Source organism: Passer domesticus, chromosome 22 (assembly GCF_036417665.1).
Source record: "Passer domesticus isolate bPasDom1 chromosome 22, bPasDom1.hap1, whole genome shotgun sequence".
Lineage (NCBI taxonomy): Eukaryota > Metazoa > Chordata > Aves > Passeriformes > Passeridae > Passer > Passer domesticus.
Window position 1 is genome coordinate 7,432,344 of NC_087495.1, and position 14,104 is coordinate 7,446,447.

The 14,104-nt window shown below is 46.7% G+C and overlaps 1 protein-coding gene across 1 annotated transcript; it reads left to right on the forward strand.

The window, feature by feature from the left end:
* The first annotated feature begins 193 nt into the window (after nt 1-193).
* On the forward strand, nt 194-13,555 carry SLC25A33 (solute carrier family 25 member 33). Its single transcript, XM_064396944.1, has 7 exons — nt 194-363; nt 6,287-6,466; nt 8,721-8,798; nt 9,815-9,915; nt 10,677-10,743; nt 12,077-12,357; nt 12,989-13,555. Exons 1-7 carry the CDS (start codon nt 314-316, stop codon nt 13,189-13,191), a joined length of 960 nt encoding a protein of 319 aa, XP_064253014.1. The 5' UTR covers nt 194-313; the 3' UTR covers nt 13,192-13,555.
* The last annotated feature ends 549 nt before the right edge of the window (nt 13,556-14,104 follow it).

A 14,104-nucleotide genomic window follows, 5' to 3' on the forward strand; every position in this document is an offset into this window, starting at 1 on the left:
CCGGCAGCTTTGAGATTACACGATCCCTAAAATCCGCTTTTTTGGGGGTTTTTTGTCTCCTGCTGCCCCGTGACGTCACGGAGGGGGCGGGGTCTCTAGCTCTCTCCCCGCAGTGACGTCACGCGCGGCCGCCGGACACGCCCCCCTCCCGCCCCGGCGGCGTCACGCGCGCGCGGCCCGTTCGGCGCGCGGCCCGGCGGGGACACCGGCACCGGCACCGCCCTGCCCTCAGCACCCTCACCATCACCACCCTCACCATCACCACCCTCACCATCACCACCCTCACCATCACCACCCTCATCACCTCACCGCCATGGCGGGCGGCCCGCAGGAGAACACCCTGCTGCACCTCTTCGCCGGGGGGTGAGTGCGGGGCACCGGGGCAGGGCCGGGACCCCGCGGGACGGACACGGGCCCGGGACCCGCTGTGCCCGGGCCGGGACCCGCTGTGCCCTCAGGGCAGACAGATCCCGGGCCGGGACCCGCTGTGCCCGCGGGATGTGCCCCCTCGGGGCGGGCAGACCCCGCTGTGCCCTCAGGGCAGACAGATCCCGGGCCGGGACCCGCTGTGGCCGCGGGATGTGCCCCCTCGGGGCAGACAGGCCCCGCTGTGCCCCTTCAGGGCGGACAGACCCGCTGTGGCCGCCGCTCCGTTCCCCTCAGCAGGCGAGCGGCTCCTTTCCCGTCCCCGCTGCCGACCCCCGGCTCTCCGGGCCGCGCTGCCGCCCCCGCGGCCGTGCTCGGTGCAGAGCCCGCTGCGGGCGGTGAGTGAGCCGGTCCGAGCCCGCCGGGCCCGCAGCTCCGTGCTCAGAGCGGGCCGAGCTGCGCTCAGCCATCCCTGCGGCACCGCGGCCTGCCGGAGCTCCTGCGAGGGCACAGCGTGGGAACCGGCGTCGGGAAGGTCCAGTTCGTGCCTCAGGGACTTGTAAGCTCTTGGGTTTGTTGTGTTACAGCTAAGAGAAACAGCCCTGACCCAGAAAGCGCCAACCCGAAACCCTTCGGAAATTAACTTATGGCAGTTATTTTAATAGTAGCCTGGGAAGATAATTGTGTGGTGTAAATTAGGTTTTAATCATCTGTTGTGCAGATTAAGTGCACCTTTGGCCTTGTCAGAAATACTTCATTTCAGTTTTTTAACAGCTTAAATTGTCTAAGTAATAGACTATTCCTTAGTGCTTGTGAGTTGACAGTAGTTAGGAAGCCAACATGAAACCTGCTGTTAGTTTAAATCTGATAGTAGACCATTGGTTTTTCTGTTCCTTAACAGGATACTTCTGTTTCCTCTGACATGTCCCTGGAGCAATAGGTTTATTTAATACACTATTAAACCAAACAAATCTTAAGTTTTTCAGAGACACTGCCCTTCTGCTCTGTCCCCTCTGCCTGCCCACTTGCATCAGAGCAGTACCTGAGCCTGGGACAGCAGCTGGACCTGAGTGTACACGTGGAATTTGTTTGGATAGTAACAGCGCCCATCCAGAGCTCCTGCTGTCCTCATGTAACTCCTCAGACTATAAATAAACAGGAATTTTAAACTCATCAGTGTTTTAATCTAGTTCTGGGAAGCCAGCATCTTCCTTGGTGATTTATTGTACCCCTGCCTTCTGCAGGGGTCCCAGTACTTTGTTCAGGTGTGGTTTTTGCAGAGAAAGTAAAAGGAACCCATTCACTTGAAATAATTTTGATAGAGGCATTATTGGTATTGTGATGGTTTTCTGGGAAGGTGGGGATGGGCTGTGGTGTCAGATTAAAAAATAATTCATATCTTTGTGTTTGCACAGAGCAGGCAGGCCAGCCTTGGGTAGTCTGAGGGGCCAGAGTAGAGTGTTTGGCAGTGATGAAATGCACCTGAGTGTTGCAGGGTGCTCTCCAGCTGTTGAAATAGATGGTTTCCTATTAACCAGGTCATTCAGGCAGGCAGACTCGTTGGCCCTTTGGTTTCTGTCAGTTCCTTTTCAGGCTCCAACAGCAGCAGCAAGCCAGAGTCCTGCTGGCTCTGGGGGCTTTCAGGAGCAGCAGGGCAGCGATGCCCCAGTTGCACAACAGACACGAGAGTGTTCACAGCTCAGGGCTCCTGTCTCCCTGCTGAAGTCGGTGCAGTTGTTGCTTGTTTTTCTTTGGGAGAAGAGGTTGCTCCATGTTGTCTTCCCAGCTGGAGGAATGCTGGTTACTGCAGAGATTTCCTAAGAAGTGGTGGTGTTAAGCAATGTGCTGGTGCTGACAAACAGTCTGGGAGATGTTTCTACCTGCGGAGAGAAGCAGTGTTCACCTGTGGTCCAGGACTGGCAGCTGTGCTGGGATTGGCTGTGCCACCCTGCTCCTGGCTCCTGTGCATTCCCTACCTCATTAACAGAGTGCCAGCTCAGGGAGCACAGGAAACGCTTACAGGAATAGCTACACCTGATAACAACGTGGTTAGCTGGAAATTGAATGGATGCTTAATAGCATTAAAGCATTAGGAACAGTCTGTATTGTTCTGAAACTCAGTTTCCTTGGGCATCTGAGAATGCAGAAGCTTGTTTTGTTCACAGTCGGGATAATGCAGTAATGAAATATCAAAGGTGGAACCTGCTTTGCTGTTTCAGCTGTGCGTGTCATGCTGGAGCATGTGGCACGTTCTAGAAAATCAATATAATGTCAAACACACAGCAAAATGTGTCAGGCTGGTTGTGAGCTGTGATTGCTGTAACCAGGCAGCTCCCTCACCTTTGTGATCTTGGTGAAGTCAGTGGTGCTCTGCTGGAAGGACTTTGTGCTGCAGGATTTCCTTCAACAATCAGATTGGCATGATATTTCTATTAAGAATATAGCTCAGTGATTGAATCTAGGACTGATTAAGATTCTTGGCATCTCTGTCAGTTGTGCTAGTGAGTTTATTTCAAATGCAGGTCTTTGATACTTTGGGGGTGAACTCTGTACAGATGGAAACCTGGCAGCAAGAGAAGAATGGGAATTGGATTCTGGTATGGTGTCCTCTGCATGTTGTTTGAGCATTGTTCTCTTGATGGAAGTGAATGATTTTCCTTCAGCTGTTAGTAGAGAGCACATTCTGTGTCTCCACGTTTGGCCTGTTGGAAACACTCTGCCGTGGTGTTTTGTTCGCAGGGCTTTCTGTGCTGCTCACTAAGGACAGACTTAGACACTGTGTGAGGATTTTTGCAAGAGGCTTGTGCAGTGAACACTGCTTTAACATCTCTGGAACTGTTGTTCTGCACTGATGCAGCAACAAAACCCTGACTCACAGTGTGAAGGCTTGGAGGTTTTGCCTGGATTGCAGCTCACGATTTTCCCAAATCAGATTTATCCTGCTTGATATCCCTGAATGTTTCAGGGTCTATGGCTGTTTATGTAGCTGAAGTTTCTCCTTTTTTCCCAGATGTAGGCATTTGGGACACCCTAGGAATACAAAGTGTTTCTTCTGTGCACTGTTGTTGTTTTTCAGGCATCTTCCCAGGGGATGATGTGTGGAATTCCCATGCAAAGGAAGATCATCTCATCCGAAAAAACTGCCCAGTACATCAAAGTCCTCACTTGAACTATCTGCAGTGTGTTTATATGTGGGATGTGATGTGTACACCCTGGTGACACTCTTGAGAATTGCTGTTAGATAACATTTTTTTTTCTTAAATGTTCCACTGACAACATAAACTCCAAGCTGTTAAAACTGTTGTTGCAGATACCCACATGACGAGTTAGTATCAGAGGATTATATATGCATTAGCAGAAGTACTTAAATATTAAAGGCTGCATAGATTAACTGGATTATCAGACTGAAAGGCAAGGATTGGGCTGGGAAGGCAAGAAGACAGCTGATCTGGAGAGAATATGCCACAGAGGCTAAAAAGCTGTGGGGCAAGGAGTCACTAGGCTGAGCAGCTGGTAGTTCAGAAATAGAAAATAGAGTTTCAGTGCTCGGAATTGATTAATTGTTACTGTCAAAGTATTGTTTTGATGTGAAATAAATGGGGACTGAAGACTGAAAACACAGTAGTGGAGCATTGGTAGATAAAGGAACTGGGAATTAAGGCAATCCAATCACCTTGATGAAGTTCCCCCAGACTTGCAGTTGCTCTGAAGGTGTTGATTAGTCAGGAGTTAATTGCACATATGTGTGTCTGTATTGGATAGACACGGTTGGAAAGGCAGCAGTGGGGGGACACTTTCTGTTCCAGGTGATGTCTGAGCTGTGGGAGCAGGAAAGGGTTTGCTGGAGAAGCCATTCCTGATGGGATTCTTCCCCCTGAAATGTCATTTCAGAGCAGTGTGAGCAGTGTGAGAGGCATCTGACAAAAGGGAGAAGGATGAGCTGCAGCCATTTCCCCCTCAGCTCCAAGCCCTGCCTGAGTGCACAGAGCAATCAGAGGCTGATAAGGGCTGGGAGCACTGGTGTTTCAGAGCCAGGTGACACAATTCCAGCTGCTGTGCTGAGTTCATGATCAGCTCAGTGACTTCAGCCGACGCTCAAAAGCTTTCCGAGGGATGAAGCAAAGCTCTTTCTTACAGTGTCTGTCATTGTGCACGTGTGAATTGTCCCTAGTTTAGGTTTCCATCCCTTTCAGCAAGGAAGAGGAACTGAACAATGCTGTTAAATGATATTACCAGTCTCCATGAAAGCAGTTCCTTGTGCTGGGTGCATTTGCATTTGAAAAGCACAGTTTGGCTCCTACTTGGACAGAATCCTGCAGAACCTGAAAGCTGTGGTGAGGAAATTGTGTTCCCTGGGGTCTGGGGTGTTCTTTGGAGCCTGGAAAAGAACCTGGATTTCTGTGGCTGCACAGCCTGGGTGGCCACACTGTTAATGCACGTGTGGGACTTTGGGCTTTGGCAGAGAATGGTTTCTGTTCATATAAAATACACTGCTTCAGCAGGCAAAATAAGCTGCAAAAATAAGAGCTGGTGTGCATCTACAGCTTGGGTCTTTGTGCCATTCTTTTCTTGCCCTTTCCCTTGTGTTTAAAAAAAAGATTCTCCTACTGAGGTAGTTATGTCTGGAAGGGGCTTTAGAAAATACCCACTAATGCCTTTATTAATGTCCTCCTGTGGATCTCTGTTCCCAAATTAGTGCATGCAGTGTTCTTTAGAAAGCACTGTGGGGTTTTGTACACAAGAAAAAGGGTACAGTTATTTTTTAAAATTCATCTCCCTTGCATGGAAAACTACCAAAATTGCAATTTCACATGAACATGAAAGAGATTTAAGTTGTTGACCCCTGGTGTTTTCTAAGGAAAATCATAAACACGGGTTTCTGAAGCAATCACATGCTTTGACACTTGTGCAAACAAAGAAAATATTTCCTAGTCAGTTCAGCTGTAGTAAATGACCTTGCAAGAAACCTGAAATATTTACTTAAGTCTTCCTAAATCCCAGTGTGTTTGAGTAATAAAATGTAGATATATTACCTTTTAGCCAGCCTCAGCATTATGTTTAATCATGAGGTTTGCCAGAAGGAACATTCAATTACCTAAGAGGAACAGCAGCAGAGAGAAAAATAGTTTGACCAGTCACTTTCCAGACCACTGATAAAAATTAAAATTAGGACTCATGCACATTATATTCTTGGCCCAATGTGCTTTTTTTGAAGCTCAGTCTGATTGTATTAAGATTAATATATGCCTATTATAGGGTCATGTGTGTATAATATTCAATATTTCCCTCTGTTATCAGAGTATGGGAGGTCTGTTCTTTGGGAGCATTTCTGCCCTGTTATTCTGTTGCCAACCCTTCATCCCTTCCTTCTCATCCTTGTTGCTTCCTTCCCTCTTTCCCCCCTAAAAAAAGTTGATATTGAGAGCCTAGTTTAGTGTATTTTTGATATTTGCTGCTTCTGAAGGCAGTTCTTTACTCATAAGTACTGAAATGGTGAAGAATTATATTATTTTTTTCATTCTGTAGTGTCCTAATCCCCAGTGGCTTGTTCTCGTCTGGCAGCTTCCTGCTTCCCATCAGAAAGATCCATCCAAGGCTGTTGTGTTTTAGGACAGCAGGCTCTGACAGATGGATGCCATGGAAGTTTTTACAGGCAGAACTCCCAAGTCGTGGCAGGACATGGCACCAGTCAGTGGTCCCCTGACCCCGTGGTCACTCAGGGATATTTGGTGTTGGTATCACCTTTGTGTTGACCAGTCTCATCCCTCCCCAGGGCATGGGAACAGTCTGCCCTGCCTGTTTCCCAAAGCCTTGTCCGGTGTGGAATAGCAGGAGCAGGCTTCAGAGTGCATTTCTGTGCTGTGCTTCTGCACATCCTGCAGCAGCCCTTGTCACATTCTGCCTTCTCTTTGAATTGCAGGTGTGGAGGAACAGTTGGAGCCATCTTCACCTGTCCCTTAGAGGTGATAAAGACCAGGCTTCAGTCTTCAAAGCTGGCCTTCAGGACTGTCTACTACCCCCAGGTGCAGCTGGGGACCATCAGTGGGGAAGGAATGGTCAGGCCAACGTCTGTGTCCCCTGGGCTCTTCAGTGTTCTCAAGTGAGTGCTGCTCCTCCTCTCACTGACCGTTCCCACTTCCACTTCACTGAAGTCCTGTGGGGGTCCTGGGGACTTTTACCCCTCAGCTGTGCTGAGCTCTCCTCTGTGCTGGGTGTTGTCTTTGCTCATCACCTTATGCATCAGTCCTGGCTATACCTGTCTTAGTCTGTTAAAAGCCTTGAGTGGTTCAGGCTGCAGTGTTTGATGTTCTAGCTGCTCCCTTTCAGATGTGTGTTCATAAAGAAGAGGAAATGTGAAATTATCTAAGAGCTGCTCAAAGTTCCACCAGCATCTATGGCAGTCTCACTACTGCATGTCCATACCAAAGCACCATGGATTTATGGGCAGACCTCCTGCAGAAGGACTGGGTTTGTTTGGCTGCTGGGGCAGCCCAGGGTGATGCAGAGGTCCTGCTGAGATCAGGTGGCAGGAGTGCCAAGGAAAATACCGAGCAGCAGTGCAAGCTGAATGGTTTTATGTAAGGCCAGCACGCCTGGCAGGCTGCCTGGGGAGAAGCTGCACAGTTATATAACACTGGAGTGCTAATTCAAATTCTCTGCAGAGCTCTCTGGCTGGAGTCATTCTGGGACTTGAGTTTCTGTATTGTAAACAGCCTGTTCTCCCCTGCCAAACATTTCTTTGTCTACTCAGAGGTGAGTCTAGAGCAATTCGTGACTGAATGCATAAGGCAGTGCCAGTTGCTTTGATTTTAATGCCCTTTCCTTTGCTATCTTTTCACCTTGCAACACTGGACTTTAGGCAGCTGTGACTAAAGAAAGTGAAACTTTTGAGGCAGAAAGATCTTAATTCATCCTCTGGGCCCATCTTTTTCTGGGGTTGTCTTTTTATTTTTAGGGAGAGAAGAAATGGTTTAAAATGGGCCAGCCCTTTAATATATTTATTAAGCTCATTAAGTTTGGTGACTGGGATCTTGATTTCATTTCACTTCAGGAATTGCTTAGCTGTGTGTATTGCCAAGTTTTCAACCTGATTATTTTAGATGCTTGAGAAGTGAGAGCGAGGTATTTCTGCTGTCATTCCCTTGCAGGCAGCATCTGTGAGGAGCAGATAATGCTATTGATTATGACATGAGAAAATACAAATGTTTGAAGAAATAAGTGAAGCTTGGTCCCTTGGTTTTTACTCTTTCATCCCTTTCTCAGTCCTGATCATTGCCAAACTGGACATGACTTGGACCTCATGGTTTGGGAAAATTGTACGGCTAAGGAAGGAGCCATCAGAGCCCTGCCAGTAAAACTGCTCTGTGAGAGTTAAAGGTGTTAAGTGTGAAAGGCCTTGACTCGTGTAAATAGAAAGAAAACAGGTACCCAGAGGGCAGGCTCAGCCTGCTGCTGATAGAAAGCACTCCAGAAGGGCAGGCTGGTTTTGTCTAATCCATTTAGGATTCTGATGAGTTAGCCCAGCTGGAAGCTGCAGTCGTGACTGTTAAGTGACAAAGAACAAGTAGTTGGTGGATCTGTCTCCTTGGAAACACTCAGCCCTGGAGTTTATACAGAAAGTTCAGCTCTGCTGCAGAAAACAAACGTGTTTCAGGGGCTCCTCCTGCCTAATGAGGCTGGGTTGAAATCTGTGGGGAGCACTCTGAGCAGTGCCAGTGACCTGGAGAGCAAACTGTGAAAGGCTGGCAGCTGCAGAGGGTGCAGTGGGCGACCCACAGAGCCCGGAGCCACCCCGGATTTCTTGCCTGCTTTTCCCAGGGTGAGCTCAGTGAAGAGAGCTGCTGTCTGGCAGACTGTGCACTCTCATTGTTTGTGGTGGCATTGCCACATTCAGCTTTCCTGGGGGGAGAAGCACATCCTTAGGTAGCTGTGAAAGGAAAAAGGATTTTTTTTTTTCACATTCCTCTGTACAGATTGTATGGGAAGCAAACTTCTGAATTGCTTAGATACAGAAAACACTAAAAATATTCTTTGTTCATCAGAGTCAGCTATCATTGGCTTCTCCATGAAACTTTAATTCAATTCCTGACAGCTTTCAAAGAATGGAAATCATAACCTCGTGCCATTTGACACCCATTTGCCTGTAGAGCACTGAATTTTATGGTACAGTGGTTTTTACTCAGTGTATAATTCCACTTATTTTGAAGTATATCATGTAGATTAAAATCTAACAGCTCCACAAGTCATAGTCTTTGCTGTTATGTAGTTCTTTTGGCTCTCTGCCCAACAGAACAAGACACTAACTTTTAACCCAAATACTATCTTCTCCTTCCCTGTTTGTCTTTTATTTTAAGGTCAATTCTGGAAAAAGAAGGACCAAGGTCACTCTTCCGAGGGCTGGGTCCAAACTTGGTTGGAGTTGCACCATCAAGGTAAATAGTTAAACTATTGCTAAAAGCCATGTTTAAGGTGGCAACACAAATGTTGCAGTGCATTTGTGGTTCAAAATAATGGGCCATGAAGTTATCCCTTCTGTAAACTGAGATTTGTGTCTGCATTCTGCTCAGTGTACACATCAAGAAATGCTGATAAAAATCTGGCTTACACTTCTATAACACTGGAAGGTGCAGAGTAAATAAGGCACTTAAATGCCAACTCTACTTAAGTTCCAAGTCATTGCAAGAGCTACTTCTGATCTTGAAAAGGAAGAGAAAGCAGTGCAGAAAAGTCTGTAGGTTAATAATTGCATTATTAATGTCCTGCTTCCTTGGACAGGTATCAGTGCCTGCCTAGCAGTGAGTGGGAGCTGCAGGCCAGGGGACAGGGGTTGCTCTTTGGGCCTTACTTGCCTAAATTCTTCTCAAATGAAAAACTGCAGCTGAGGGAGAAGGAGTCTCACTGCTGCCACACAGCCCCAAAAGGGGGGTGTGTCCCTCTTTCAGCAGCACCAGAGTTTGCCCTGTTCTTGGCAGGGCAGAAGATCTCTCTGTCTAGGAAATGATAAAACTCATTAGTTTGGATACTGGCAGATATTCTCTGCCTGAAACTGAACCAGTTAGAACCAGTTTTCCAGTCAGAAAGGAACCTCTGGTCCCCTGCCTGGTAGGGGGGATGTCCCCCACAGAAGCAGGGAATCCTGTTTCTGTGCAGGTAACCTCTGCAGCAGGGCTCTGAATGCAGGGCTCTGCTTTGCCATGCAACCCACTCGTGCTGTCTGCAGCACCACGGTGCCTCCCACAGCAAAATATTCCTGCCCTGTGGGTGTCAAGTCAAACTGTGGCACTGCAGTGTCAGGGAAGGAAGAAAACAAACCCCCTGTGTCCATGCAGGTGGAAGTAGTCATGTGGAGCCTCTTCAGACTGTTGTGGTTTTCAGGGGGCTGGGCAAAGAGCAGTAATGGTCTAGTTTGACATTGTTTTACATGGCTTTTCTCTGGTTTTCCCCACAGAGCTGTCTATTTTGGCTGCTACTCCAAAGCCAAAGAGCAGTTTAACAGCATGTTTGTGCCCAACAGCAACATTGTGCACATCTGTTCTGCAGGTTCTGCAGGTGAGTGTTTGTAATTCCAGGAGCAGAGGCCAGTGTCTGGCAGGTGCTGAAAATGTGCCCTTAATCTGAGGTGGTACATGCCAAGCCCCAGGAGTTTGCTAGCTCCTAGCTCTCCTTTTCTCCAGAGGAGCTGTCTTTCTGTGCAGCACAGAAATATTTCTAGATTGTTGTTTACTAATTTAGGATGTTTTTTCCAATGCAATGCTCTGGTCATGTCTCTTAATGCAAGGAAAAAATATTAGTAAACACCATTAAACTTCTGATACTGCTTTTGCCAGATTGTTTCAGGATGTTGTATTTTTCCTACCAGGCTGGGAAAAATAGTTTGTTCTTGTAGGAAAAATACTGCAGAAGAGCTCCCCTAGTTCAGTCACCAGAGTGGTCACTAAAAATAATCATTCCCAAAGTAAGCTCTTAATTAGGGGTGGGTTCTGTTAATGAGCAGCTCAATGGCACCACCTACAGCCCTGGGGAGCACGAGTCCAGTTCAGGTTTGTGTCCCACGGGTTTCCTTGGAGCTGGAATTCCAAATCCTGCCAGTAAGGAAGGGATCTTGTCTGCAACAGCCTTCAGGAGCATGACACACATATTAAAATAGGTGCAAAAAGGAAGAATCCATGGGTTGACGTTCCTGAATTTTAACATGAAGTTGGAAGCTGTGCAGCTGTGTGGCTTTTGAAAGTGTCTCACTGCACAGGGTGTAAGGTTCATGGCAATACAATGGCCTGGCTTCAGCTGCACTTGTGGTCGTGTTTTTTCAGCCTTTATCACAAATTCCCTGATGAACCCCATATGGATGGTGAAAACAAGAATGCAGCTGGAACGGAAGTGAGTGACTGATGGGGTAATGGGAGCCTCTGGGGGGCCACAGGAGCCTCTGGAAAACTGAACCATTCTGGTTTTACTCATGGCTCTTTGTACTTTGATAGATCTTGCCCAGTTTTTCCCTGATTCTCAGTTCCACCTTTCAAGCCATGTTTCTGTGTGGTCAGACTAAAGGTTCATGTTCTGCGTGTCTTTATCCAGTTTGATGCACAGAGACTGTTGAGATGATGTGGGAGTTGCCTTGAGTGCTGGGTGAGGTTCAGCCTCTGGTTTCACTGTAAATCTTTAGTTCAGCATAGCATTATTTTTCTCTCTGTTGGTTACAGAATCCCCTGTAGTTCTGGGGTTGAAGATGAGGATAAATATGTTGAGGACAGAAGGTTATGATACAGCAGTGGTAGAAGCTGTGGAAGGGCCATGGGAGCTCATGTGGGAGGCTGAGCATGAGGGTGGAGTGTGTGTCCTTTTGGCAGCATCACCTGCACTGTCCCAGGTCAGACAGGTGGGGTACTCAGGAGGCTGTAACAGAAAGGGTGCTGCCTTCAAATTGGGATGAACACACAGCAGTTTATTTCATAAAACTTGCTACAGGCAATAAGGATCTGAACACCCAGCAGTTTATTTCATAAAACTTGCTACAGGCAATAAGGATCTGCTGCAGTGGTTTAATGTTCTTTTGCCTCCTTCACCATTGTGTTACTGTTAACCACACATCCAGAAGACACAGGGAATTTGACAGCAGTTTCTTTTAGTTGAATGCTTCACAGTCAGTGGTGGATATCAAAGCAATAAGGGACTCTGCTAATAACCTGACTGCTTAGAATGGAAATTCCTTCCTGCAAGGACATGCTAGGTCAGATAAAAAGGATCTTATAAGGCACGACAACCTTATAAATAATTTATAAGACTTAATTCCAGCATTTTGCAGGGTGGCACCTTTGAACTGAGTGCTGCCTCTTAAAATGAAGGATCATGTCTCATGCAGCAGACTTCTGTCTCTTGGCCTGCTGAAGATGGCTTTAAATGGCATCACCAGTTTGATACAAAGCCGTGTGTCTTCAGTGCTTATTGTCTTTTAAGGCCTTGGTGTGAACTGTGACAGAATGAATTGAACTTGAGCTGAAGGAATTATGAGTATGTATTAGTGAAATAGCAAAGCCAAGTGTGCTCTCTTAGCACTGTAGTCCTGCTCTGTGCAGCTTTCCTAGGAGAATTTTGGAGTATAACTTAGAGAACCATTTCTGTAGTTATAAAAAGTATTGAAAGCCATAAGGGGTTTTTTAATATTAATTATTTTTCTTGACTCATGATATGCTCTGTTCTGTTTGTTTTGTAGAGTGAGGGGCTCCAAACCAATGAATGCTTTGCAGTGTGCTAGATATGTTTACCAGACAGAAGGTGTCCGTGGTTTCTATAGGGGGCTGACTGCCTCCTATGCAGGGATTTCTGAGACCATTATCTGCTTTGCTATTTATGAAAGTTTAAAAAAGCACTTAAAGGAAGTCCAGCTGCCCCCTTCTTCTACTGGGACCGAGAGGACCTCGACAAGCTTCTTTGGACTGATGGTTGCTGCTGCTGTTTCCAAGGGCTGTGCCTCCTGTATTGCTTATCCTCATGGTATGTTAACCCTTCCATTTGTGAGTGCACTACAACAGCTGTTGTCTGGAATCCAAGACAAATGCAGGGTCTAGGGCTGTCACACCCGTAGCTGTTTGAAGGGCCAGATGCATGTTACTTTGGCTTCTGCACTGGCATTTTCAGTACTGGTCCCACTACTCCTAGTTAGACATGTGGTTGGTGACTGGGACTTGCTAGTTCAAGAACAACTCAAAAGCCACCAAAAAACTGATTGCCTAATGTGGCTGTTCTAACCAGGAGCCTCAGCTGGGTAAGTACCCACAGCCTCTGGGATTCTGTGGTCAGGTTGTGGGAAGCACTTGGGGACTGAACAGTGTTAGTCTTTTTGGATAGATGTGAATGACATGGTTGTGTAGAAGGAGCAATATTGATTATGTGAGCATCAGTAAAGCATTTAGATCTGTATTAGCTTCAATGAGGCAATCGTTCATTTATTCCACATGAAAGAGAGCTCCTCTTTAGCTCTTCCTCTTGCCTGAAGGGCAGTGTCCAGGGTTCTGTGGCTGGGTGTGCTGGCTGGCAGCTGGTGCAGAAGGTTTCGCTGTCGCTGGGGTTTGCACTCAGGAGCTTTCTGCTCCTTGGTAACTGTGGCTCTGGTCCCTGTGTGCAGAGGTGATCCGGACACGGCTGCGAGAGGAGGGCACCAAGTACAAGGCTTTCATCCAGACTGCCCGGCTGGTGGCTCGGGAAGAGGGGTACCTGGCCTTCTACAGAGGACTCTTTGCCCAGCTCATCCGGCAGATCCCAAACACAGCCATTGTCCTGTCCACCTACGAGCTCATCGTGTACCTCCTGGAAGACCACGCAAAGTAGCAGAGCCAAGGTTCCTCTTACAGACTGAAGACCAATTTCTTCATTGAACAGATAGTCCTTTAAGAGACTGTTGCAGGTGGCAGTGCTGGTGGAAACACTACAAGTCTGTGACCATCTGTGGATATTTCCTTTTGGACTCATGCTTTCTAAAAGGTCTCAAGTCATTAATGTTAATAGTTAATTATAATTTTTTTAACTTGATAATTAATCTACTAAATTAAATTACAGTATTTAATTTAATTATATGTTTGTCCTTTTCCTTAAGCACAGCCATATGTGGTCAAGGAATGTACCTCATACTATCAAGTGATCTCTTGGACTGATGTTCATTAAAACTGTATTAAACCAGGAGAACTGGCTTGGACATTTGAAACTGTCTTCTTACAACTGGCTCATATTGCTTTTGAGCACTGTAATAGCCTAAGTACCCAAATAAGTTGGAGAGTAGTTGTGTTTTTTTCAGGGTGCATCGTTCACTGCTGTGTGAACACCCTGGGGTGTTCAAGTAGGACAAACTTGTTTCTCTGAGGGTGTGAACTGAGCACACCAGCATCTCTTAGAAAAGCCACTTGCACTGGCAGTATGATGGTGGGAGGCTTTTAGTAAGAATGTAATTACACTTCTGTGCATTTGGGATGCATGGTTATGGTACTGGGGATGAACAGATCTGTCATGCTTCTAGACCTGGCTTTGGTGCAGGCCTGAGAGCATAAGGACAGTCAGTGACCTATGGAAGTTCCATGAGAGAAAGCTTTTCAACAGTTCTCATGATACAGTTCTTATCTTTCACTTATAAATCAAATATCCTACATACTTATTTCAAAAACATTGGAATATGCTTTCATTTAAATTGTCTTTACTGTATTGCAGCAGCACCTTGTGACTAAAGCGTGGCACGTGAATTACTACTGAT